The following is a 27,658-nucleotide window of genomic DNA, read 5'->3' on the forward strand; positions in this document are numbered from 1 at the left end:
GTCTACATTCTACAAGTTCTAAGCCTGAGTTGATACAATGAAACCTACCCCCACACACAAACAAAGGTCATTTCCATGGTCTGAATGAACCATGAATCTGTTACACACACACAAACATGCACACGCACACACCAGGATCCATTTATTGTAAGGTAGCTTCAACCTTGCTGTTTAACTGTGGATGACAGACACACTTCAACTTCTTGACACACATAGTCACCTCCACCTCCCAAGTGCCACCAGGCCTAGTTTATGCATGCTGGGGTCCAACCTCAGCTTCACAAATGCCAGGCCAGTTCTCTAATAACCCAACTACATTCCCAACCCACCTAGGTCTTTTTTGCAAAACGTAATCCATCTATTCTTGCTACAAGATACTTACCTTTTAAAGACATTAATGTTTATCTAGTTCTGAGAGTTTGGAACCAAAGAATTGAGAAAAAATGGGGGGAAATAAATACAGGAGTTTGAAACGTGCTTATCTTTTTGAGATTTCTTTTTTCAATGCTAGGAATCAGACTCAAAACCCAAAGCCACAATGACACCCATTTTATGTCCAATACCACATAAATGTAATATCAAAAATAATTTCAAGTGAAATTGATATCAGGTACTCTTTCACAAAGGGACACTTGATTCTGAGGGCACAGAGAACTGGCATGACTTCACATGAAGTTCTCAGCCCGCAACATGGTTGCTCTCATGTCTGAAACTAGGAACAAACAAATCTGTCCTGTTTTGTTTTGTTTCATTTTGTTTTATTTGTTTCACTTGCTTTTGCTTTGTTTTGTTCTGTCTTTTGAGACAGGGTTTTCCTGTGTAACAGAGCCCAGGCTACCTGGAACTCAACTTATAGATCAGATAGGCCTCCAACTCGCAGAGATCCTCCTGCCTCTGCCTCTTGAGGGCTGGAGGACTGTGATCTTTAACCCCGCCAGTACTTCCTGCAGACCTAGAGAAGCCAACATTGGGAGAAAATGATCCCACTTAGTGCTGAGCCAAGCGCAGTGACCAAAGCCAAAATTCCAGGCCTGTGGAGAACTGGCTCTCCTGAGACCAAGTTTCACTCCCTCTACTGCACATGCTACTACCTTGACCTAGATCAAGTGCAGGGGGGAAAATGAGCACAGAGAACTTCTTCCTTGGCTTTACTTTATTACTAGAAATACACGTCTTTCATTCCCTGTACCGACAGAGACAGAATTCTAGAGCCAGTGATAACCACTCAGCACCCAAGAGTGGTCACCCTGGAAAGCAGGGTAGATCACAGGCTGCCTGGAGAGTATCACCACTATCGATGGAACTTCGATACCCTGAAGTCTTCGTATAAAGCCTTAAGTGATAAACACAGGAGATATGGCCCAAGATGAAAGTGTTGTCACACACCTGTCACCTGCACCTTGCACGACACTGACCACAGGCTACCGTTTAAACACTAGACGGAAGAACACAGAATAAAAGCTGCCAAGAACGAAAGCATGCCTTCTTTTTACCACAGAAGGCACGTGCTACAAGCCAGCCCACCTGCTTGGTTCCGTTACCTTTTCTGCACAGACAAGGTTCAGGGGGTGCCACACTCCTTCTGTAGCTAAAGAGATGGCCACAGGAAAATGAGAACAGGTTGAAAGGCAGTCCAGGTCTCCGTAGAGCACCAACACTCCTTTCAACAAATTCGTGCATGCAAGTGAATTTAATGTGAACTCAGGAGCAACAGAAATGCTAAATCTGAAGGGTGGTTTGGGTTTTTTTGTTTGTTTGTTTGTTTGTTTGTTTGTTTGTTTTTATTTTGTTTTTTTTGGTTTTTTTTTGTTTTTTTTTTTGTTTTTTTTTTTTTTTTTTGTTTTTTGTGGTTTTCTGTTTGGGGTTTGCTTTTTCTTACAGCATTAAATCATCAACACTCCCTGGACAGCTTCATGTAAGAAACGTCGTCTCTGCTTCATTATCCACAGTGCTACTCAAAGCTCTTCTTTCCAAGATACCCCCTCTATGTTGGAAGTCTCAGGTAGTGCTTCTTGTATCTACCTATGCTCGTTAGTCCGTATGCCCGTTTGTGTTTGTGTTCTGCCATCAGCAATCCTCTCACCATATAAGCAAAGTCTAGGAGGGGATACGGAAGAGTTGATTCTATAATCATGTCAAAAGATAAAGAAGTCTTCTCTCTCACAAGAATCGACTGGGGTGGAATGAGAAGCCTTTCAGATCTCACCCAGCTTATGAGAGGAAGACTAAGGGCTTCTGAACTCCATTCCTGCCTCTGCCTAAGGAGTCCGAAGCTGGCCACTGAGACACCCAAGTCTCACACACATAGTAAGTGGAGAAGCCTGTTGCTGACACTGGGCATCGGTGGCTCATCTAATCCGGACATGTCCAGGCCAAAAGCAGACAGGCTCCTGCTTCTCAAGTATTCCAACTGCAACCTGTTCGATGTAATGTCATCGTGACACAGAACCTCAAAAATCAAAGAGAATTACTCTGAGGGCCGAAAGAAAAAGAATCATTTATGACTCTGTGTGAATGGCTAAACAATGCAAAAATAGATTGTTTGGGGGACAAAAGCTAACCCAGTCAAGTAATACACTTTACCTGATGTCAAAGGAGGTTCAGTTCCCAATGTCCAGGGATAAAGATCAAATGTTTAAATCAACTACACTCAAATTTTATTTAAAATTATATGTAGATACAGGGCCTGTAACCCCCATCCCCCCACCCACCCCCGCACACTCGAAAGCAAGAGGGAGGATCAAGGGTTCAAGTTCTCAGTCTAGCTCAGGTTAGAGCCCCCCTCCCCTCACATACTGTCTTGGAGGTTGAGAGTCTGGATTAAAAACACTGACAATTGTTGAGACTTGGGGAGAAAATGTCTAAGAATCCACTAAGTTGCCCCATGTTTTCCCCATACTAATGGTTTAGATTTAGAAAAGTACAGTGTCCGCTGTCATGTTTGATAATACTTCCCCTCAGCACTTCGAAGATATCATTGGTAGTACCAGCTGTGGCAGGGATCCCACACTCCCAGCGCTGTTCCGAGCTATAACCCTGCTTCCGACCGACCGCTGGAAAGCACCCAATCCCTAGCTGCTTCCAAAGGCCTCCCTAAACCACAGTAACTGAATTCTGAACAGGAGCTGCGGGCGAGGGCTCACAGGCAGCTGAGAAGTCGGTGGGATTCTGAAAACAAACAAAAAAATAACCAGTACGAGATTTTGGTTAAGAACTCACAAGGAGGAATCTAATTGAAAACCAAAAGCTGAAATGGTTAGCTAAAATGTGTTTCTTAAGCTATGGCAGTAAAAAGCGCTGGATCCCAAAGCGACAACGGTCCTCAAGGGTTTTCCAGCCGACCACGGGCGGCAGCATTGAGCCGTGGGCACCGCCTAGCGCCAGATGTCGCAGACCCTCAGCCTGGGCACCTGGACGCCTGCGCCCCGACCCCTCGGTGTGCAGGTGGTTGAGCCGTTCTAATGGAGGCATAAGCTAGACGAGTGGCTCTGGGGCGCCCCCTGGGGTCCAGCGGCACCTCACCACCCTCGGGAAACCTGAAGGCAGCATAGCATCTCCCAGGGCTGTGACATTTTAACTTTGCCTGATTCCAAAAGCTGTCTTCCCTGTGCCTCTAACAAATACCCCTCCGCTCCCGGTGGAGGGTACCTGCTAGTTACTTCGAAGCCTGAACAGGGACGGAAAATGAGGAAAACTGAAACAAGGCGGCAACCCTATCGGTCCCATACTAGGCTGCAAGCCTCAGATACCAGAGGGAAGAAAATCATTGTAGAAACACTGGCTACAGCCCAGGGAGGTCAGTCAGAAGTGGAATTGGAAATGTCTATTTTGCAAGGCTGCTTCCCACCCCCTTTATGAAAAAGTGACCCTTACTAGGCTCAACCTCGGGTACACCCGAGCGCAGTCAGCTTGGCAAGTCCCTGACAAGGGAGGTTGGGAGAGGGGAGAGGTCTAGTCAAAGGCAATGATTAAAAACAAATGCTACCCAATGGTCTCTAAGGGAGAAGGGTGCAGATTCTCAGAGGATGTGCTCCTCAGCGTCTACTTCCATAGAGACAGGACCCTAGTGGGTAAACCCCAGGCCTCCTAGTGAGTAGGCACGCGCACCCTCGCCGAGCTCTGTTGACAGCACCAGAGACAGGAGGATGCACCGAGGAAAAGGAGCCGAAAAACCGCAGTGTTTTGCCCTCTGTCGCTCACAACCACCCTCAAACCTTCAAAGAGGGAATCACTCGCTGCCAGTCCCCTTAGAGAGGATCCCCGGGAACAGTGAGGGTCCTCGAGCTTGGCTCCTGGGTACACGACAGGGTTGGGGGTACCCGCTGCACCAAAACTCTGCGCTCTGGTTGCCAGAACACAAGCTATTAACCAAGGAAAACGGAAACAGTGTGGCACGTTTCTTTTTTTCTTGATTAGAATAACCGCCGCCTCCAATATTCCAGAACAGGCAGATGAGAAAGCAGAAAAACCGGGTGTCCTGTCCTTAGGAGATCGAGGAAAGAAAAGCAAATCGCGCCCTCTCCCACCTCTTTCCCTGAGCCAGGAGAGAGGACGTGGCCTTCACCCACTGAGAAGGAGCTGGACAGCTTAAGCGAGGCTTGAGCTGCAACCCTCCGACTCTGCAAGAGAAGAGGAAGGCGGCTGGCCTATGCCCTCACGAAGTGGGGAGGGTGTGGGCTGAAGGCTGGAAGTGGAGGGTGGCCGAGCTGCACACCGCTACGTGCAATGATTTAGGATTGTCGAGTGGCCAATATTGTTCCAGCCTTAACCTGGCTAGAAAATGAGCGGGTCTGGGTCTGGGTCTGGCATGCACACTCAGCCTGCAAAAGGGCAAAGATGAAGGGAGGGAGGGCGCGCCAGACAGAAAAAAAAAAATCTGCCCGGACGCCAGAAGCTACCCAGCTGTCGACCCGCGCTCTGCACTTGGACCCAGGCAGCCCAGCCCAGAAGAGTGATACAGAAAGGGGCCTCGAGCCCAGTGAGTCAGGGATCTAGCCAAAAACTCCCTGCTCCCTGCCCTCCCGAGTCTCCCAGGCCCCTCGCGTCCTGGGGGCTGCCTCCCGTTTGCACTGAGGCGTAGCCTGCACCTCAGCCCGGAGCAAGGCTGTTTCAAACGAGGCGGCCCCGGCGACTAGAACGCCACGCCGGCTGCTCCCCACATCCTAACTGCTCTGCAGCCAGCCTCCGCCTTCCATCCCCAAACATCTCCTTCCCCCCTACAAAGGGTCGGAGGGATGCAAAGTGAGCCACGGTTATGAGCTCCTTCTATCCCCGCAGAAGCAACGGGAGCACCCCCAGATTACTCAAACCAACAGAGCATCCTTCCCACAGCCAATCTCCCCAGACATCCTGCAACTCTAGCCCTCCGGATCAGCTCTGTATCAGCAAAGCAAGTCGCCTCCCCCCTTCCGCCCTCCCCGACTCCAGATGCTTCAAGCTTCCCAAGCCACAGTCAGAGCACATCTGAGTCCCCGATCCTCCTTTCCAGCCCGCCACTGCTTCTGCCCTCTCAGACCATCAGCCTCCTAGAACATTGCCGGAGCCAATGAAGCAGAGCTCTCTTTCCTCCTCCGTAGCCCGGCCCCCCTTCACCCTCTCCGCGGTCCCTAGACTGGCGCCCAAGCTCCGCGCCCCGGCGACAACTCCGCATACCCCGCGCGCGGGCTGGAGCCGCGTCCCATCGGCGGCCCGCACTTACCCGGGAAGCACACCACATAATGGAGCACAGAACTGGTGATTTTCAGGAACAAAATCCACCAACACGGTTCCAGTAACCTCCGCATGTCCGAAAACGCACATCGAAAAGAGAAAGGCAGGGGGGGTAAACTTGTTGAATAAGTTCTTGCTTCCGAGCGAGGCTCCGCTAAGCCTGGAGGCTTTCTCGGCTCGCCCGCCACACGGCCCCCAACACACACTCGGCGACTGGTCCCGCAGGAATCCGGGAAGCTGCCAGAGCTCCCGGAAAAACCTCAAAAAGTGACCGGGAATGCAAAGCTACGCTAGGGACGATCCTCTCGGAGGAGAAGGGCTCCTCTTCGCTCAGAGACGATCCAGCCGATAGGGCAGGGCGAAGAGGAGGCGCACGGCGGCACTGCCCGGGGCCGGGAGCAGGCAGGGACCGCGGGTGGCGGCGGCTAGGAGCGGAAGAGCCCCAAGTTGAGTCGGCAGCGCAGCGCAGCCCAAGAACCGGCGGGCGACGGAGGGGCTGTGTGCGGCGCGGCGGCTCCGGGCTTCAGGCGGGCAGCTCCTTCCAGGGCCCCGGCAAGGAAGGAGGCATGTCTGCGAGCGGGGAAAGGGAGGGAAGCGGCGGGGCGGAGCGCAGAGCCCCCCAGAACAGAAACGGCCAGTGGAGAGCAGGGAAACACAAAGGATCTCAGAGGGGCGCCGGGGCGAGGGCGCCTTCAGTCCATGCTCCCGAAAGTTGTGGCTCCGGCGCAGGCTGGGGAGGAACCGAGAGCGCGGGGCTGGAAACTGGCCATGCCTCCATACAGGAAGTAACATGTGAGCATGGATCCTGGCAGAGACTTTAAAGCCGGCGAGCGGGCGAGCGAGCGAGCGATCTGGGGGCGCGCGGCGGCGGGGGCGCGCGAGCACGGGCGCGCGGTGATGCGCATCCCCGAGCTGCCGCCGGCGGGGGCGCGCGTTGCACTCTCTTAAAGCGGCCGCGCAGGGCTCCCACTTCCAAGGACTTGCACTACTCTCCTCTCCAGGCGTGCCTAGGGCTATGGGTGTACGTTTAGAGGAGCTGGTAACCCAGGCTCCGTCTAGGACAGAGAAGAGAACCTCAGCCTTGTTCGGTCTGCGTGGCTTTGCTCCATTTTTGAGTTCTTAAAGGCGAAGCGTTTTGCTTGGATTCGGAGAGATCCCTGGCCTGGTTCATGAATCCCGGACTTGGGGAAGGGGAAAGGGTGGCCCGGTTGAAATTGGGAGAGAGGCGGGACCAGCAGCTATCTTTTTCATGGACTGGGGACTTCCGTGTGGCCTCACCACCTTGACGGTGCCTCGGCGGGGTGTACCTCCGGCGTCCCTCTCCTGCTGCATTCCGGGACTAAGAGACAAAGCCCAGCGGCCTTTGCACTCAGGTTTCATTAGATTTGATTTTTTTTTCTTCCTCCTTTCCGAGCTTCCATTGACAGAGTTTACTGCTGGGAGATGAGGCAAGGGATCGGGGGTTGATCCCAGGCTAGCAAAATCCAGCCCCAGTCCCACACCCGCTTTCCCTAAACCACGAAAGTCTGTCACGGAGTTCTCCCAACTCTCGGTTTCAGGGAGAAGGTGGCTGCACCTTGGCCTGGTTAGGCAGAGGGCGAATGAAGTGCGCCTCTCACCCGGGGCAAGAGAAAGCAGCACCCCGGGGCAGGACTGGTTTCCCGGCAGCTGCTCTAGGAGATGCGGCTTAAGTAAGCTACAGGGAGAGGCATCCGGGGGAAATGCAAGGACTAGGCTTATCTGTAATGAGTTTTGTCCCTTGGCTCTCACTGAGATCTTTATCGCTTGGGCTTCTCCGCAACCTATTTTTTCCTCCTACGTTGGTGCTAAAAGTGAGGCAGGCAGGTTTTTTTTTTTTCATCAAGTTTGTAATTGAGCCAACGTAATTAGCCATTTGTAATTCTTTTCATAGTTTTCCTGCCTCTCTTTGAAAACGATATGGACATGTTTTTAAAGTGCCCCCTTGTCGTTTCATCCCACCGCGGCACTGTCCCACACCCACTAAAGCAGCCCAACCGGATGTTCTTTCGGTTTTCAAATAATACACAGATGTTCTGAGAGCCTGCGGCATGGTGTGATTAGGAAAGCAGTTTCGCACCCACAATTCCAAAGGAAAAACCTCTGAAAAGTTACGTTTGGGGTGCAAAACTAGTAAATGCCAGGAAGTTCCTGGGGAGGGCCCCCAGATCTATTTTTAGCCAAACCCGGGGAACACCCTCCCTGGGCTGGGCAATGAAACCAATCTGTTTGCTTTGGAATTTGATTCTTCCTGGTTTTGTTGTACTGGAGGGTCGCTCCTGAATGCTTATGATCACCAGTTCCCTTGATAAGATGTGTTGGAGGGGTGGATATTCCGGTGCCAGTAAGAGTGAGATACGTTCAAATGACGCTATCACCAATGACTGCCTCCTTCGAGGTGGTGCCGATTTTTAATGCTCAGTTGGTGGGACTTGAGTCCCACAGAGGTTAGCGACCTCGGCGGAGCTTTATCTGTGAAACAGCCATCCTAAGAGCTGCCCTTTGGGCAATGCTGAGTTCTTTCTATATACTGTTTGCTGGTTCAACAAATGAACTGCACATCCCTCTCTGCTGGGTACACTAAGAACAGGACATACCAGCCTGTCGGTCTCACCTGGGGAAAGTCACCGGAAGGCGTTTGAGAAGTCATTAAGTGTGAAAGCTGGAGCTCTCGCATCCCAGTTTGTTCAGCTTGGAAAGTGAATGATTATGCCTTTTACAGTGTACGAGACCCCTGTGCTAAGAGTTTACATCACTTTTGGTCTCTCTGGGCTGTTTCCTGTCCTGGTATCCCAGGCTGAGGTTTACCACAAATTGATATTGAAAGCATACATTGAGCTCCATCAGCCCCCACCCCCACCCCCACCCAGGTCTAAATGTTTTAGCCAGGCACATTAGCACATACCTGTAATCCCAGCATTCAGGAAGCCAAAGCAGGAGAATCATAACTTCAAGGCTAGCCTAGCATCAGAGCAAGGCCTTAACTCTCTGTTAAGTTTGCAACAAAAATGCACTAGCCTTCTACACAAATGAGTTTTCATTGTCATCCGATAACCAACTGCAAGTGAACACACAAGCCCCAGTTTCAAGTTGTAGTGGCAGAGAAATGACTAAGAGACACCCATACTGGTTTTCTACCTGGTAATTAGCTACGGTCCCTCTTGGGTGATATGGGGACTGCACAGTGCAGTGAGGAGAGCTGGAGGAAGGAGCTTGTCACCATGCTGACCACATAGAAACTCTGAACAAAAGCCACTACTGCTGATAACAAATCTTGCCCCCCAAGATGAGCAGCGGAAGTTTACACTCATTTTTTTCACAATGCATGGGGGCAGGGGGTGTGGAGCTCAGATGTTTCCTGGAGCTGAACCAAGGTGTAAACCAGGATGTCTCTGGAACTGGCAGGTTCTCTTCCAACCTCGTCCCAGAGAACTCAGCTCTCAGTGGTTAGAGGGCTACAGTCTTGTTTCTTGCTGGCTGTTAGCCAAAGGGTGCTTTCATTTACACTCCCTCTGAATCTTTGTAACTTCCTTTCAAAGCCAGTAAAACAATTCTCTGTTGTGGCTAGAATTTTGAAAGTGACTATCCCACCAGGTTTGTACTAGAAGACAGTCCTGTCAAGGGAGTGACCATCCAGCCACATGCCACGTCTCAGTCATTCTCGTGAAGAGGGTGTCACATCTTGAAGATGGGCATCTTGAGGAGCACATTAGACCCCTGCCTACCATGGGTCTTTGAGAATACCAGTGCCTGTTACTGTATGATGTCTTACAGTCCAATAAATAAAAAGTCTGATTTGCTGCCACAGACCTGTTATGGTACTCCTGAGGCTGAGACAGGAGAATCACAAATGGAAGACTGGCCTAGGCTGTACAGTGAAACCTTGTTTGTGTTACTGCGATAAAGCCAACTTGTGGAAGAAAATGGTTTATTTAGCTTACAAATAACACTCCCTCAGTTCTGGAGGTGGGAAGCCAAGGCAGGAACCCGGAGGCAGGAACTGAAGCAGAAGCCATGGAGCCACCTTGCAGTTTATTGACTTACTCCTGAGGACTGACTCAGCTACTTTTGTTTCTTCTTCTTTTTTGAGTCGAGACAAAGTTTCTCTGTGAGACAGCCTTGGCTCTCCTGGAATTTGCTATTTAAACCTCCAACTCACAGAGATTTGCCTGCCTGTGCCAACGGAATGCTTTAACAGCATGTGCCACCATGCCCAGCTCAGCTACCTTTCTTTATACAACCCAGGATCACCTGCCCAGAGCCGGCACTGCCCAAGGTCAGCTGGGCCCCATAAAATCAACTGTTCATCAAGAAAACACCCTGACCGCCTTGCCTGCAGGACAAACTTCCTCAGTTAGCTTCCCTCCTCTTCCCAGACCATCCTAGCTTGTTTCTCCTTGTGACCTGATGGTCACCTAAGTCCTCAGGGACACAGCATGTCTAATGAGTATCATAGGGCATACCATTAGTCAGGGAAAAGATCACAGTTCAAAGTTCAAAATTTGAAATGTGGTTTCTGCTAGATACCGGTTGCCTTTTTATCGTGGTCAACATATCACAAATCAAACCATCCTAAGTCAGGGGCCATTTATCTGTGCAGATGATGGTTAGGGGCAAAGGCTGCCAGGTCAGCTCAGCTGGGTTCTCCTGTTGTTTAGATTTGCAAACCGATGGAGTAGCCACTTCATGCTTTGGCTTCCTCGTGCGTAATATGGGAAAATAGCTGCCTCCACTCCTAAATAGAGAGGATTAAAGGGAATTAATATACATAAAGTACTCAGAGCAGTGCCAGATACCTAATAAGCATTTAATAAATGTAAGCTATTACTGTTATCTGTTCACACAGCAATGTGATAGAGAATGAACATCTGTTATTTTCTAGCTGCTCAGCTTCCATTGCTTCTAGAAATACCATCCCAGTTTTCCTTTGTGCAAAGCTCCAGATGGTTGCAGAGTCTATGCCCCGCCCCCCACTACATCTACCATGTTCACCCACCAGATCAGCATGGGCAAGGGACCTAATCTTAACCATAGGAGACTTCCATCCCTCTGGCCTGCCTGCCTATGTTTCCAGTCGGTACAATTATGTTCAGAATTTTCATGCGGTGGCTCAGACACACAACTCTAGTATTTGGGAAGCAGCAGGAATATAACAGCTTCCGGGTCTGCCATCCTGAACTATGTGATACCTTATATCCAAAAATGTAAAAGTAGTTTTTTTATTTGCTTGATATAATTGTCATCTCTAACCTAGGCCTAATCCTGGGAGCACCTACCTAGCCTCTGTACACTCTAATCTAAGCCTAGAATGCTTTCAGCCTCTGAAACTTACTGCTGAATAAACTCACCCTCTCTAGTTCTCCCTGCACTCTGGCTGGCCGGTTCAACTCAGCGCTTCTGACTCAAACTCCTCTCCAAGCTGACTGATTCCATCTGGCTTATCTTGGCCTCTGACTGAATTGCTCTGCTTGGCCTCATACTAACTTTGGTCACCAATATGTTCTAAACTTCTGGCTCCTTCTTATTCTCTGGCCAGACCTCTTAATTCTTCCCAAACTGCCCTACTAACTTGGGATCAAGTATACAAACAAATATGCTCTTGGGGACCAGTCATTCAAACCATCATAGTCGTTTTACATGATATAGTATGGGCAGTCTGGCAATGGCTAATGTGGTGGTTTGAATATACTTGGCCCATGGGGAGTGGCACTATTACAAGATGTGGCCTTGTTGGAGTGGGTGTGGCCTGATTGGAGGAAGTGTGTCCTATCCTTAAACTCCACCCAGGGTGGAAGAGAGTCTTTTCCTGGCTGCCTTTGAATCAAGGTGTAGAACTCTCCATTCCTTCTCTAGCACCATGCCTGCCTGCAGGCTGTCATGCTTCCTGCTGTGATGATAATCGACTGAACCTCTGAAACTGTAAGCCAGCCCCAATTAAACGTTGTCCTTTATAGAGTTCCCTTGGTCATGGTGTCTCTCCCCACCAATGGAAACCCTAACTAAGAGAGCTATCTTTAAAATGGAGAGATTGAGAATCTGTTAAGTGCTCCATGAGGAGACCAGATGCCTCGGCAGGCCAACATCATGCTGAAGGCCTGACGAGGTCCTGGAAAGCTGCTCGTTTTCCAGTTGTGTTGGAAGACTGATAAACCTGGGTTGTAATATCGGCAAGGAGTACAGTGGTGGCAGAAACAGCAACAGAGTAGATAAACATGCCAGCAAGATGCTGAGGGAACAAGGCAAAAAGGGAAGCTTTCTTCTAGAACTCCTTTGATGAGAGATGCTTAGACTAGGTCTTCTCGTTTAAATAACCCAATCAAGAAAAGCCCTAATAGATTAGCCCAGCTGTTTGTTTTTGCTGAGTCCAGAATTGGTTAAGTTGACAACCAAGATTAACCATCAGAGGTGATTCACACCTGCAATTTTTGTAATACAAGCCAGTATATTTTTCTCTTGGGAAAAGTATAACAAAAGAGAAAAGAAAATATCCAGGACCCACATGGCAGCTCACAACTGTCTGAATACCCATACACATAAATATAAAAAAAAAATTTGAAAGGTGTTTTGAAAAATGTGGGATTAAGGGTGGAACCCAGCCTTCAGAAAGCAGAGAGAAGCAAATCTCTGTGAGTTTGAGATCTGGGACAGCCTGGGCTACATAAAATCTCTGTGAGTTTGAGGTCTGGGACAGCCTGGGCTACATAAAACTTTGTCTTCAAAAACAAACAGAATAGGTGTGGTGGCTCATACCTTTAATCCTACACTCAGGAGACAGAGGCAGGCAGATCTCTGTGAATTTGAGGCCAGGACGGACTACATAGCAAGCTCCAGAACGGCTTAGACTACACAGAAAGACCCTGTCTCAAAAACCAAAACTGAAGAATCAAATAATGATATAAATATGACATATAAGGCTCTTCTGGTTACCAATAACAAAAGACTAAAATAAAGCAAGGCGAAGAAAGGAAGGCGGACTGTTGGTGAGAGCTGCTGGTGGGACTGAATCCAAGGCCTTCGACGTGGCTCCAGATTCTCTCTTCACCTTCCACGGCTTCCCAGGTTCCACTTCCTATCTGGCTGTTAGTGGTTGTTAACAGCAGACCTTTTACAGTGTTCTTACTGGTTCCCTAAAGTGCATTCTGACTGGACTACTGCCTGGACCACGGTCCTAGACTGGGCCAACCCAGAGGTAGAGGCAAGGCTCACTCCTGGATTTCAAAGCTTTATGAGGAGAAGAACAGGCAGGAGAAGAAGCTGTGATGACTTCCTTTGATCCTTGACATCAGTCCTACACAGGCACTGTCTTTACATGGCCATCCATATTAAACATGGGAAAACTGGGGAATCAGGAAAGTGCACAGTGGTTTAGAGCATTTGCTGTGCTTGCAGAGGACCTGGGTTTGGTTACTAGAAGCCCTACAGTGGCCTGTAGCCATCTATAGTTCCAGTTCTAGAAAATATGATATGATGTCCTCTTTTGACCTCCACAGGTACCAGTCATTCACATGGTATACATTATATGCAAACACACACAGAGACACACAGACAGAGAGACAGAGAGAGAGAAAGAGAGACAGACAGAGACAGAGAGATACAGAGAGAGAGACAGAGAGAGACAGAGAGAGACAGAGACAGAGAGAGACAGAGAGACAGAGAGAGACAGAGACAGAGACAGACAGAGACAGAGACAGACAGAGACAGAGACAGACAGAGAGATAGAGAGAGACAGAGAGATAGAGAGAGACAGAGAGAGAGGGCTGAAGACATGACTCAGCAGTTAAGTGCACTAGCTGTTCTTCCCGAGGATCTGGGTTCGATTCCCTGCATCTACACGACAGCTCATAAACATCTGTAGCCCTAGTCTTGGAGGATCAGATGTCAATTTCTGGTCTCTGTGCATAACAGGCATGTACACGGCAGGGAAAGCTTGCACGCGCACAAAATAAACCATGCATGTGAGAGAAAAACCAAGGCCCTAAAAGATTAGGTCAGCCAAAATGGAGGGAGCAAGGCCTGAGGGGTGTTAAGATGGCGGGATACACTACACTCAGAAGTAAGCCCTGCAGCTTGATCACCAGCCATCGGTGGCAGAGGCAAAGCAGAGGAACAGGACTCATAGACACCACCACCACCACCACCACCACCACCACCACCACCACCACCACCACGAGGAACAGGACTCATAGACACCACCACCACCACCACCACCACCACCACCACCACGACGACGCCGCCGCCGCCGCCGCCGACGACGACGACGGATGCACGAGCGCCTCACCACAGCATTTCAGTAGGACCTTCCACCATCTCCTCAGCATACCTCACAGTGGAGTGTCAACCGTCCCCAGTGTAAGGACGCATTTCATATTCAAATCATAACGGTGCTTATCAGAAGCCTCAAACATCTATCTTTTGGTCCAGTAATTAGACCTCTAGCATTCTTTTAAATACAGTAATCATTAAAAATAGAAATTTCTTTTTTTAAAAAATCATGAAGGTAGTCCTAGCATATTATAATGGCAAATTACAAATTGACGAATGTGTTGAAAAAAAAAAAAAATCCAGCATCGGTCTAGTGTCTCATGGCAGCAAAATGATGTTGATGAAGACAGCAATTGTCTACCGTACTCTGTTAAATAAAAATCAGGTCTGGAGAAGTCTCGGTGGTTAAGAGCACAGGCTGCTCTTACACTCAGGTTCAGTTCCTAGCACCCACGTCCACCGAGGCTCACAACCCTCTGTGCTCCAGGGGATCTGACGCCTTCTTCTGGCCACTGTAGGCACCAGGTAAGCATACTTAATGTATATTTAACTTAATTTGAATTTTTTATTCACAAAAAAACATGTAAACATATCTTCAAAACACTGGAAGTGGGGCTGGAGGGATGAATGAAGCTTAAGAGAACTGACTGCTTTCCCAGATGTCCTGGGCTTGATTTCCAGCACCCACATTGTGGCTGATATCTGTGGCTTCAGTTACCGAGGATCTGAAGCCCTGCTCTGGACTCCAAGGGCACTGCATGCAGGTGTTGCACACACTCAGGGGCATGCAAAACAATCTTCATATAAAATACAAATAAATAAAAGTCCCTGACCTGTGGATAGGACCCTGACACGTGCACAGAGCTGCCGTCAAGAGCAGTGATAACTCAGACTTGTCAGAAATGTTGAAGATCGACAAAACAAAATCACAAGAAAAATAATACTATAGGGGAAAACAAAAACAAAATCAGAAACCTCCTCCCTTAAAGGAAACTATCCAGCAGGAGAAACTGTGTGTTAAAAGATTGTAAAATGAAAGTCTCCTTCAAAGAGCAGCTGCCACAATGCCCGACAGCCAAGGCTTTAGGTTTATTTTCATAAATCTAGATGTTTGGAGAGATTTAATACAATGGCTGATGGTTACCTGATAGTTAAGCAGTAATCAGGACCCAGGGTTTCCTTTGTTTTTAAACTTCCTCATTCTGTAGTTCTGGCTGTCCTAGCTCTGTAGACCAAGCTGGCCTTGAACTCATGGATCCACTGTGCCTCTGCCTCTGCCTCTGCCTCTGCCCCTGCCCCTGCCCCTGCCCCTGCCCCCTTTGTTTGTTTTAAACTTCCTCAGTGATGTGTAACTTCCAGATGACAGATGCTGACGGCAATCTCCCCAGTGATAATCACGGTGTCTGCGTTCCTTCTGCCCCTACGGGAAAACCCCTTTTTAACTTACAATTGGGGCCACCATCACTTTGTCATCATTCTGGAACTTCGTGGCTTTGCAACTTCTCACAGTTTATTTTCATTCCTAATGTAGCCATAAAAGTATAGTCACTATCTTAAAATTAAATTTAAATTAAAAACAGGAAGGAACTACCCTCAAAGGTTTATATGGTCATCCGAGGATAGCAAAACTGCCAGTCAGTTTTATTTTCCCTTTTAGATGTCTTAGATGTTTAAGCTTTTCTAGCATGAAGGCAATTTAAAGATATTTTTTATGTGTGTACACATGTGCTTGGGTGCAGGTGCCTGTGGAGGCCAGAAGGGGGCGACCATCTCCTGGAGTTACAGACAGGCATCTGTGAACCATGCGACATGGGAGCTGGCTTCTCCACGTGCCACTCTCACTCCTGGCATGAAAATTCTAAACTGAGACAGTCACTGAAAAGAGCACTGTGGACACTTGTTGCCTTGACGAAGTGCCATGAAAGTGGCTTGAACAGAGAAAATTCAGCCAGAAGGTCGAATTGCAGCTCCCGCAGCTTCACCATGACAAACCCACCTAATTCTCATTCTTATGTGACTCTATGAGGTTCATTGCTCAGCCAGCATTCATTAGAGGATTTTCAAAAGCCCTAGAAACATATTCATTCCAGCATATCAAACAGGAGGATGTGAGGGAAACTAAGAGTTCATTCCAGAGAATCAAGTCGTTTCAACGAAAATGACCGGAGACATGACAATTTGTCCCTAAAAAGGGTTGCTTTCCCACGGTGCACACAATATCCAAGTGGACTGGTTTACTACAAAGTCCTGTGGCCAGTTACTGTTACCCTAACTCATCATCTTGCTGTCTAATAGTCATCTCCAAGTTTACTCATGTCATTGCTTCATAAAGAATACTTAACACTGGCCAGCAAGATGGTCCAGCTGGCCCACTTTCTGCAGAGCCTGATTAACTGAGTTCAATCATTGAAGCCCACACGGTGGGCAGAGCGAATCAACTCCCACAAGTCCTATGACCTCCACGCATGTGCAGTGGTATGCATGCCCAAGCACGCACACGGGTACAGATAATTAAATGTAATTTTAAAACACATGTTAAAGAACATTAATCACTTGCTTTCATCATGGGTGTGCGTTAAACTGTGGCAGAGAGTGCTCAATGTATACCTGGCTCCTGGTACCCCCTTCCTTGCTGAGAGAACGCTGGTTTACTATGCAGCCATATTGGGTCCAGTCCTAACCCTGCTTACTTCAGAGCTGCGATTTTCCACCTGCCTTTGCAAATAGGGATACTCACATGATTTCTTTCTGACCAGTATGGAATAGGGCGGAATAGACTGAGAATTTGGGGTGGCGCTTATTTTTAAAGGGGAACTATCTATTTACCTCCTCCGGGAAGAACGCTATCGCACCAATCAGGTAATCTAAAACTCTGATGATGGCTTGGTGGGCACAGTGCCTACTGGCAAGCCTGACCACTTGACCTGGGATCCCTAGAACCTAGGTAACGCCTGATGTGGTCGCATTCATCCATAACCCGGTGCTCTTGCTGTGAGACAGGAGAGAAAACGGGGACGATAACCAGAGTTGAGGAAGAATGGGGACCGAGAATAAAGGAGCTGGCTATTATCTGAACACTTCAGAAACTCTATGACGGGTGCCTGGTGTCCACAGCACCTATTTATATATTTATTGCTGTCCTGAAAAATAAAACCCAGGATTTTGTACGTGCAAGGTTAGCACTCTACTGCTCAGCCTGTTTGTTTGTATGTTTGTTTGTTTGTTTTTATGGTTTAGGGATCAAATGTAGGGACTTGGACATGTCGGGCAAGCACATATTTATTTATTGGTTCATGATATGTTATTGAAATTTCCCAGAGTGAAATGTTTTGAAAGTGTGTGGCTGGGGTTAGAATTACGACATGCCTTTGCTTCCTCCCTTCTTCCTCGCCTGGAAGTTGACAGACAGAGTCCTGGAGCTGTGGCAGCATTTTTGCTACCATGAAGTTGAGAATATCGGAGTAGAAGTGGGGGGGAAAACCAAAACAAAAGCAAACAAGGAAAACAGCAACAAATTCAACCTTGGGTCTTGAATGATGTTCACGGAATCTGGAGACCTCCATCTGTCCGCACCACTGTTAAAAGGGTTCTCTGTCACTCACTGCAGAAAATATCTCTGACACACATGAGACACAATAAATATGACTTTCAAAACTGAGGTCTTCGCTTTCCACTGTTAGGCTCAACATACAAATTTATGGATGAAATCGCACATTCTTGCTGTGTAGTCCAGAAGGTTAAGGGAGGAGGAGAAGTGCTGGTATGGAAAGAAGACAAGATGGTACCGTCCAAGCTGTAGCAACTGGGGTAGCGATGATGATGATGATGATGATGATGATGATGATGATGATGATGATGATACCAGGGAAGGGAGGCACCGCATCTAGCCAAGCACTTGCTTAGTTCACAATGCCCTGGGCTCACAAAGAGAAGAATAGAAATTCAGCAGAGCATGTAGCCTGTTTGCCCCAGCTAGCTTCCAAGAGCTCTGTGGGTACCAGTAGCTTACCAGCTTGCTTACTAGCACATTATATTTGGAATGAAGTCAGAATATCCCTGTTGTCGTGATACAGTTTCCCACCATGCTACATCGAGGAGAACTGAGTGAGAGGGTCCTGAGATTTCTCTAGCTTCATTATTTTTCTAATGGCAGTTTTGCTGAGATATAATTTATATATCATGAAGTCTAAGGTTGACCAAAGTACAGTTCAGGGGCTTTTGGTATATCTACAAGGATGCACTGTCATCACCCATATTCTTTTTAATTAAAAAAAAATGCACTGTTGGGGCTGGATACATAGCCCTGTGCTTACGAGCACTTGCTGATCTTCTAGAAGTCCTAGGTTCATTTCCCAGCATGCATGTGGAGCTCACGACCATCTGTAACTCCAGTTCCAGGATATTTGATGCCCTCTTCTGGCCTCCTTGTTATGTACAGACATATATGCAGGGAAAATACATATATATTCTTTATATAGATACACACACACATATGGAGAGAGAGAGAGAGAGAGAGAGAGAGAGAGAGAGAGAGAGAGAGAGAATGCGTAATGTGCTGTGCCTGTCTGATCAGAGAGCAGAGTTGAGCAGTCAGTTCTCTCCTGCTTGGATGTGGCTTCTGAGGATGAAATTTAGACTGGCTGCCATTTTGCCAACCCACCTATTTAAATTTTTTAAAACACTTTACCTTTGTGTTATAAGTCAAAGAATTTTATTAGAACAAATACAGGAAAGTGTGACAAGTTACTCTCATCATGTACTTTTACTGTTTGCTAATTGTGCAATAAGAGAGACCTTGCCCATGCCGTGGTGGTGCATGCCTTTAATCCCCAGAGCTTGGGAGGCAGAGGCAAGTACATTTCTGAGTTCAAGACCAGCCTGGGCTTACAGAGCAAGTTCCAGGACAGCCAAGGCTCCACAGAGAAACCCTGTCTTGAAAACCAAACCAAAAACCATAAAAACTTATTCTTGATTGTGAAGGGGGCTGCACTGAGCTCACCTAAGGCATGAATGAGCCTCACCTTTGGGTCTATGTGAGAGGTTTTTCCAGAGAGATGAACTGAGAGTGGAAGATGCATCCTGGTTGTGGGCAGCCCCATCATGTGTAAGGGCTCAGGCCGAGTACCAACACAGTAAGAGCAACATCATTCCTTCCCCTTTGCTCTGCTGTCTGATCTCCAGGGAGTGAGCCATCTCTTATTGCTACCATGCCTCCCGCCGTGATACATCGTACCTGAAGATTATGAGCCAAAAGAAATTCTTCCTCCTCCCTTCTTTGCTTTCTTCGGGCATTGTTTCTAGCAGTGAGAATACAGGATATTCTCTGTATACATGTACAACTGATAGGACACCTGTCTTGTGTGAGCTTCCCTGATCACAATGCTCAGAGATTCCTGTATTTTCTTTGGATTTCTCACTCCACTTTATATCTACAGTTGCTGAAGAAACCAATTGAAACTGGCTTTAAAGAAGGGATGATAAGAAAATTGCCAACACAATATTAGTAAATTAAGACTTTCAAAACATAACAAAAACAATGCACCATTATCCAATGTACTTTACTCACAAAGCTGTTCAGCATTTTAAACTATCAATATATCGTCTCATAATGAAAGCCTACAGAAACCCACAAAGCCTCATTACCACATGACCATATCAACGAAGGCAGCAAAATTCCGTGACAAAAGTCAATGTCCATTCATGATGAAGCAAAAGTTTAATCACGGGTGTAGAGGTATACACCCTTAAGCTCAACACTGAGGAGGCAAAGGAAGGTAGAGCTCTGTGAGTTTGAAGTTAACCTGCTCTACATAATGAGTTTCTGGACAGCTAGGGCTACATAGTGCGACCCAGTCTTGAAAACAAAAACAAAACAAAACAAAATAAAAAACAAAAACAAAAGAAGACAAAACAAAAAAAATCACTCAGCCGATTAGGAAATAGAAAAGTTGCCCGAATATTTTAAACACTAAAAATTAAGGTTTAATGTTTTAAAATGTACATTTAAACACATGCATGCACATATATACATAGATACATACATATATCCTCTCACACTTTGTCGGGAAATACTGAATTATTTGCTTTTCCAAACCGGCATTGTGGCAAGGGTATCATCTTCTATAACGTTTATGCAGCATTATCCTGGAAGACCTGGCCAATGCAACAACACAAGCAAAATAAGATACATCCTAGCCAGGCGAAAATAAAGCCCCTCCTTATGAAGTATGCTACTTAAAAATGACCCAACTTGGGGTTGGGGATTTAGCTCAGTGGTAGAGCGCTTGCCTAGCAACTGCAAGGCCCTGGGTTTGGTCCCCAGCTATGAAAAAAAGAAGAAAGAGAAAAAGAAGAAGAAAAAAAAATGACCCAACTGTCTATCCAGATGATCAACAAATCCATCAATTAAAAAAAATTGCCAAGTAGTGATGTCCCATGGTCTTAATCTCAACAGAGGCAGGTAGATCTCTTGAGTTTGAGGCCAGTCTGGTCTCCAGAGTGAGTTCCAGGACAGCTAGGGCTACACAGAGAAACCCTGTTTCAGAAAAACAAAAACAAAAAAAGTCTAAGGGGTTTAGCAAGTGTGTAGGAAACAAAGTCAATCTATAAATAACTCTTCTATGTCCATATAAAAGCAGCAAATATTTGCAAACAATTATTTAAGGTTTATCTTATTATTTTTAAGAATGTGTATATGTATGAGTATATGCCCACCAGTACAAGTGCTAAGAGAAGCCAGAGGGGTCAGAGCCCCTGATCTGTAGAATATGACTGCTGGAAGCAAACTTGGGCCCTCCCCAAGAGCAATGGGCCACTCGTAACTGCTGAGCCATCTCCCATAAAAACCCAGGCGTGGTGGTACACACCTCTCATCTCAGGGCTGGAGAACCACAGATGTGAGCATCTGGGGCTTGCTGGCTAGCCAGTCCAGTCAAATCAGTAAGCTCCAGGTTCGGTGAGAAACTCTACCTCAACAAATATGGTAGGAAGGAATTGCGGAAGACAGCTGGCATTGACGTGGGGCCTCTTTACACATGTACACACTTGTGCACCCCCACACACAAGCACACACACACAACACATTACAAAAAGTTCCCCATTTTCAGCAAACACATGGATTTATGCAATTGCAATCAATATTTCAGAAGAAATGTCTATACAAACAGACAAGCTGATTCCAAGTTTATGTGGGAATGTAAAGGAGCTAGGCTAGTCAATGAGGAAGCTGAAGGCATCTGGATGCCATCCTTACTCAGTCATAGACTTGAAACTACATTAATAAATCAATATGGTATCAGTGGAGGCATGGGGACAGAAACAACATAGAACAGAAACTTTCAAATTCTGCCCATTTATGCAGTTGAGTTCTACAAAGACACAGAAGAATTTAATATAGTCCTTCCCCTTCTCCTGCCAGCAAAAGTATCAGAAGAATTGATTCTTCGTGTGCAATTTTTTTGTGATGTAGGGCACGGTAACTCTTACCTTCACTTAGGAAACTCCAGCAGCAGAATAAACACAAGTTAGGGGATAGGCTGGCCTACAAGGTGAGTTCCAGGCCAGACTGGGCCACAAAGATCTTGTCTTAATAATGATAATTGTATAACCTACAACCTCATATATTACCCTAAATTAACTCAAATATCATAAATCTGAATGTAAAACACTGTAAAGACACATTTAGTACTCATGGAAGAAAGTGTACATCAGTTGCTAAAGTATTCTTGAATAAGATATTAAATGTCAAATTCACAACAGAAAAACATTGCTAAGTAGGACTTAATTTAGTGAGAAAGATACCACTAAGAGAATCAAAGGCAGACTATGGAGTTATTTTTGTTGTTGTTATTATTATTATTATTATTATTATTATTATTATTATTATTATTATTTTGAAAGCAGGGTTTCTCTATATGTACCCTTAGCTATCTTGGAACTCATTTTATAGACCACCTTGGCCTGAAACTCAGAGATGGGTCTGTCTCTGCCTTCTGAGTGCTGGGATTAAAGGAGAGCACCCCCATGGCCAGCTTTAATCTTTACTCTTCTTGGATGTATTGATGTGCACACAAGAAGAATCTTGGAGATGTTGGTTCTCTCCTTCCAACACCTGAACTCCAGGGATGGGACTCTCAGGGATGATTATCAGTCTTGGTGACAAGCTCGGGTGTCTGCTAAACCATCTTACTCGCCCCGGGCTATGAACTTAAATAAAATATTTGAAAACTACATATTCAATGAAGAATTTGTATATAGAATTTTCTTTTTCTTTTTTTAATTACCAAGACTCAGGACTGGGAATGCGGCAGTGTGCTTTCCTGCCTATGTGAGACTCTGTGGGAGCACTACCGATGGGTAAGGAAGCAAATACTTCTCAAGACTTGGCAGTGAGATTAAAAAGGAAGACATGTATACACATACACACACACACACACATACACACAGAGGGGGGGGGGAGGAAGGAGGGAGGGGGAGAGGAGAGGGAGAAGACATGGGCAACAGGTAAATACAGAAAATTCTATTTACTGTCATAATCCACTGAGAAATCCAAGCTAAGGGGCTAGTGACCTGACTTAAGCATGCTGCCATGGGAGCACCATGATATGTGCACAAGCACACGCGCACACACACGTGCTCACGCACACACAACTAATAAATGGAATTTAAAAACCAAAACTTTAAAAGTAAGAATAACACTCCCCCACTCCCAACACACACACACACACACACACACACACACACACACACACACACACACACACACTGCCCCTCGCCACTACAAGAGCCTGTCCAATCCTCTTGTCACAACATCTCCAGAGAGAAAAGCCAGTCGCTGTCCTCTTGCTAGCATAAAGCACAGGCAGGTCAGAAACACCAGATTCCTCCTGCTTCTGCTCAGCCTTCTTTAAGCCTGGATTGTCTTATTCTCCCTTGGCTATGTGACACCTTGCCAGCGACTGTAAATTCTTTAAAAGCAACACTTCCACCTTACTCTCCTTTCCCCTTCCTTTCCCTTTACCTTGTGGTACCATGCACATTTTTCTGCATGGAATAGTGGTAGCTCAGGGGTATTATACCGTGCGCGACAGAGTGAGCCATAAATAACTAGAGGAGGTGAACACGTTTATTGACTGTACATTTGCATGGACAACTCAGTCTCCAAAAGCTCCCTTCTTCGTGATCCTCCCCGACCATGTTTTTCCTGTTCATCCTGCCTTCTCTCTGCTGTGGGTTTGACGTGTGTGGCTCAGTCTTCTACCGACGGCAAATCAATCATTGCTTCCCCATCCATCATGTCTGAGCCCTTGGTAATGAAGGTGTCTTTCTTCCCACATTAGCAATTTAGGTGGGCGAAAGAGCTGTAGAGATGTATGATGGGAGACAGGAGAATTGGACTAAACAAGGTTAAACAAGATTCCATTTTCTGGGACCCTCTTTGTTGCAGCAATTTTGTTGGTCCTCAGAATGAAGGGCCTGATTGTTTGGGAGTTCTTTTCTTCAAACTCTCGGAAGAAAATTGTACCAAAATCATTTTTCCTCTGTTATTGGAATAGCAGAGAGCTGGGAATAGCTGCCCGCATACAATGACTTATTTATTTTAAAGTTATTAAAGGAAATATCTTATCCACCTAAAATCGTAAACTTCAGAAACCATGGAGTGCAGGCTAATTGCTCTCATCTCACAGATATTACGCATTCCTTGCCACAGCCAATGAGGCCTGGGAAGATTCTGACATACACTACACCATGTGTACCTGGTGCACATGGAGGACAGATGAGGGTATCAGGTCCCCTGGACCTAGAGTCGTGAGTAGATGGTTGTCAGCCACTATGTAGGTGCTGGGAATTGTACCCAAATCTTCTGCAGGAGTAGTCAGTCCTCCCAACAGCTGAACCAACTCTATATTTCCTTGTTTTGCTTTTCTTATTATCTGTGTGGGAGAGCATACCTGCATATGGGTGCATACAGAGACCAGAAAAGAACATCGGTTATGTTTGTTCATAATGCTTTTCATAACTCCTTTGAGACAAGGTTTCTTACTGAACTTGGCACTACCCTGGGGCCCAGCAAGCCCCAGCCTTCCTATTTCTGCCTCACCACAGTGCTGAGGCTGTAGGCCCACACGGCAATGCCTACCTTCTTGTATGGGTACCAAAGCGTGAGTGCTTGCATGGACCTGAGTGTGTGCATACATGCGTGCATGCCAGTGTGAGTGCTTGCCCAGGAGCACTCTGACCCACAAACGCACCTCTCTAGCTCCTCCTACTTTTTTTTTTTTGAGACAAACTGAATCAGATGTTCACCAGCTGGCTACACGGGCCGGTGGCAAGCTCCAGGGGTCTTCCTGTCTCCTCCTCCTTCACACCCCAATCCAGTGCTGGGTACAGATGCTTACCCCCGTGGATTGCTTTTTGTATGTGGATTCTGGGAATCCAAATTTGGGTCCTTGCTATATATCAATGTCAACCAAAACTATCTCTACATACTGCCTAATATTCCCCCGAGGGTCCAAATACCACCCTCTTGAGCCCAGTGTTTTAGATGGAATTATCTTTCTCAGCTCTTGGGTGATGCCTTTTTACTATCCCCAAATTCAGCCCCAGGGGAAGCTTATCCATGCCCACCCCACCCTGCCCCATGGGATTTTACAAGCCACATCCTGTGACTGTCCTGTGACTGCTGCTTTATCTAATTGTGCTTTATATAATTTATATAACCCTCCATTGGAGAATGAGCTCACCCAGGCAGGGGGCTCACACAGCTACACTGTTCTGGTCCACAGAACTTAGAACACAGCCAGCAGAGAGTCGTAAAGAGTTCAACCTGACCAAAATACGTGGAGGATTTTGGCCAATGATCCCATCGGCTCTTGTGCTTGCCCCCTAGTTAGTGGAAGTGTCTGGGTAGAATTAGGAGTGTGGCCTTCATGGAGGAGGTGTGGCACTAGGGACAGCCCTTGAGGTTTCAAAAACCTGCAACAGGCCCAGCCTTTCTCCCTCTTCTCTTGTCTCCGTCTTGTGGACTCGATGTAATCTCTCTTCTATGTTCCAGTACCATGCCTACCTCCCTCCTTGCCACCATGTTCCCCACCATGCTGATCTCAGGTAAACCCTCCAAGACTTGAAGTAAGACTCCGGTGAAATGCTTTCTTTTAGAAGGGGCTTTGGTCATGGGTCTCCTTGCAGCGATAGAAAAGCGATCAAACCCAGAGTTTCGTGCATGCTTCGTGTAACTGCTGAGCTCCCCCAGTCCGAGGATCTTCTTCTAATCTTAATTTTTTCTAGCAGCTATTTATTTTCTGTGAAGTGTGGGTGGGTATACAAGTGCCACCATGTGCAGGAGGAGTTGATTGGTTCTCTTCTTTTACTTTTACTGGGAAGTAAAGTAAGGCTAGCCAATTTGACAAAAGTGCCTTTACCCAGTGAGCTGGCTAGGCGGTCCTCTAATACAACTTTAACACTTTTAATTTAATTTTATTTGTGTGTGTGTATGTGTGATTGTGAGTGTGTGTGTGTATCTCTGTGTGTGTTTGTGTATGTGTGTGAGTGTGTGTGTGTATGTGTGACTGTGAGTGTGTGAGTGTATCTCTGTGTGTGTCTCTGTGTGTGTTTGTGTATGTGTGTGTGTCTGTGTATGTATATGTGTGAGTGTATGTGTATGTTGTTTGTGAGTGTGTTTGTGTGTGTCTGTGTGTGAGTTTATGTGTGTGTCTATGTGTGTAAGAGTATGTGTGTGTGTAAGAGTATGTGTGTGTGAATGTGTGAGTGTGTGATTGTGAGTGTGTGAGTGTAACTCTGTGTGTGTCTCTGTGTGTGTGTCTGTGTATGTATATGTGTGAGTGTATGTGTATATCGTTTGTGAGTGTGTTTGTGTGTGTATGTGTGTGTCTGTGTGTGAGTTTATGTGTGTGTGTCTATGTGTGTGAGTGTGTGTGTGAATGTGTGAGTGTGTGATTGTGAGTGTGTGAGTGTATCTCTGTGTGTGTCTGTGTATGTGTGTGAGCGTGTGTGTGTATGTGTGATTGTGAGTGTGTGAGTGTATTAAGTGTATCTCTGTGTGTGTCTGTGTATGTGTGTGAGTGTGTGAGTGTATCTCTGTGTGTGTCTCTGTGTGTGTTTGTGTATGTGTGTGTGTCTGTGTGAGTATATGTGTATGTTGTTTGTGAGTGTGTTTGTGTGTGTCGGTGTGTGAGTGTGTCTGTGTGTGAGTTTATGTGTGTCTATGTGTGTGTGTGTGTGTGTGTGTGTGTCTGTGCAAATGGAGGCTACTATCTTCCTTGCTTGTTCCCCACTTCATTGTTTAAAATTACATTTATTTATTTGTGTGTATGTTTTGGGGTGCAAATGGAAGTCAGAGAGCAATTCCCTTCCATCTTCCAATTCCTGTCTTCTTCTCTCTCTCCTCACTCAGCACCCACTGTGTCTCAGGACCCCAGAAAAACATCATTTTAGTCCAAAGACTCTGGACATCAGAGTAGCAGGTGGCTTTTTCCCTTTCCCCTGAGCCACGGACAAGTCTCTCCTGATGGCTGCTTAAGCAGGCTCTCTTGCTGAACTCAGTGTTTGCTTATGAGTCCAGCTAGCCCCGCCCCTTCCAGATGCCCCCTGGAGGGTTGGGATTTTTTTAGGTGGGCTGCTATGCTCACCTGGGCTTTCCCTGGGTTGTGGGATCCAAACTCTGGTGCTCACAGTTTTGAGCCAATCTCATAGCCTGTAATTTTGTTTTTCAGATTGAGTCTTACTGTGTAATGCACGCTGGCCTGGATTCCTGATCCTCCTGTTTCAGCCTTTCAAGTATGGAGATTACAAGCATGGACTTCTAAATCTTCTCTTGAGCCTTCCTCTCCCCCTTTATTATTTGAGATAAGGTCTCACTGTGGAGCTCTGGCTGGATTGGAAACTGCTTACATAGCCCAGGCTGGCCTCCAGTTTCTTCTCATCCTCAAGTTTCTGCCTCCCAAATGCTGGGATTACAGGTCTGCAGGGCTCATAGCATTCTGATAGGAGCTGATCTTGGTGTTTAAAACAGACCTCCAGAGGGGTTACTGCAGTTCTACACATAATCTCGTAACCGTTGTCTCGTTAGCATCTTGGTGTGCATTTAAGTATTATAAAGGGATGTATGGATATCTTCCTGACCCTCCCGAATGCTTCTCGACCTGTTAGTGATCTAACCAGTGTTTGTGGAGTAGGGTGGATGGGTAGGTGGGTGGGTGGTGGTGGTTGTGGTGGTAGTGGGGGTGTAAAGGGTTAGGGGTGATAAGGAGGTCTGTCCTCCTCTTTGCCTATGGGCTTTGCTCACATGCTAATTCTCTAAGGCCTGCTCTCTGGACCTCTATCAGTGCCCTCAGTTTTTTGGGGGCCTGATCCTCACTGTTATTCCTAGGAAACCAAAGAGAGATCCAACTTAAATTACATCTAGATCGGCAGCCCCCTAAGCCTGCAACACTGACACATTTCTCATCCTTAAAGTCCCCTCCCTCTATGTTTGGCCTCTTTCTCCCTTCTCCCATCCCCTTCTCTCCCTTTTTCTCTCCCTCCTTCCCCTCATCAGTGTCCATTGTGTGTCAGACTTGGGAGAGATATGCAGATAAGGTTTCTGGCCTCACTGGTTTTAGCCCTCCCTAGGGGGCCTGCTGGAGTCTAGACACAATGGGTCCTATTGTGC

The 27,658-nt window shown here is 46.7% G+C and overlaps 1 protein-coding gene and 1 non-coding gene across 4 annotated transcripts in view; one reads left to right on the top strand and one right to left on the bottom strand.

The window, feature by feature from the left end:
* The window catches only part of Ptprg (protein tyrosine phosphatase, receptor type, G), a 683,481-nt gene extending 677,056 nt beyond the window's left edge, over window positions 1-6,425 (bottom strand). Inside the window, exon 1 of one of the 2 annotated variants that reach the window (XM_087584907.1) lies at window positions 5,699-6,425. In XM_087584907.1, the coding sequence (XP_087441033.1) occupies window positions 5,699-5,783 (85 nt within the window). In that variant the 5' untranslated portion in view covers window positions 5,784-6,425. 2 annotated transcript variants of the gene reach the window in all.
* A 230-nt stretch (window positions 6,426-6,655) lies between these two features.
* On the top strand, window positions 6,656-17,168 carry LOC148000844 (uncharacterized). Of its 2 annotated transcripts, none has more exons than XR_015638661.1 (3): window positions 6,656-7,082; window positions 13,218-14,514; window positions 15,729-17,168. It is a non-coding gene; the product is annotated as an uncharacterized LOC148000844 (transcript). The 2 variants fall into 2 exon arrangements; XR_015638662.1 differs by having other exon boundaries at window positions 13,218-14,076.
* Window positions 17,169-27,658: the final 10,490 nt, after the last annotated feature.

Source organism: Rattus norvegicus, chromosome 15 (assembly GCF_021556685.1).
Source record: "Rattus norvegicus strain SHRSP/BbbUtx chromosome 15, alternate assembly SHRSP_T2T, whole genome shotgun sequence".
NCBI classification, from domain to species: Eukaryota; Metazoa; Chordata; class Mammalia; order Rodentia; family Muridae; genus Rattus; species Rattus norvegicus.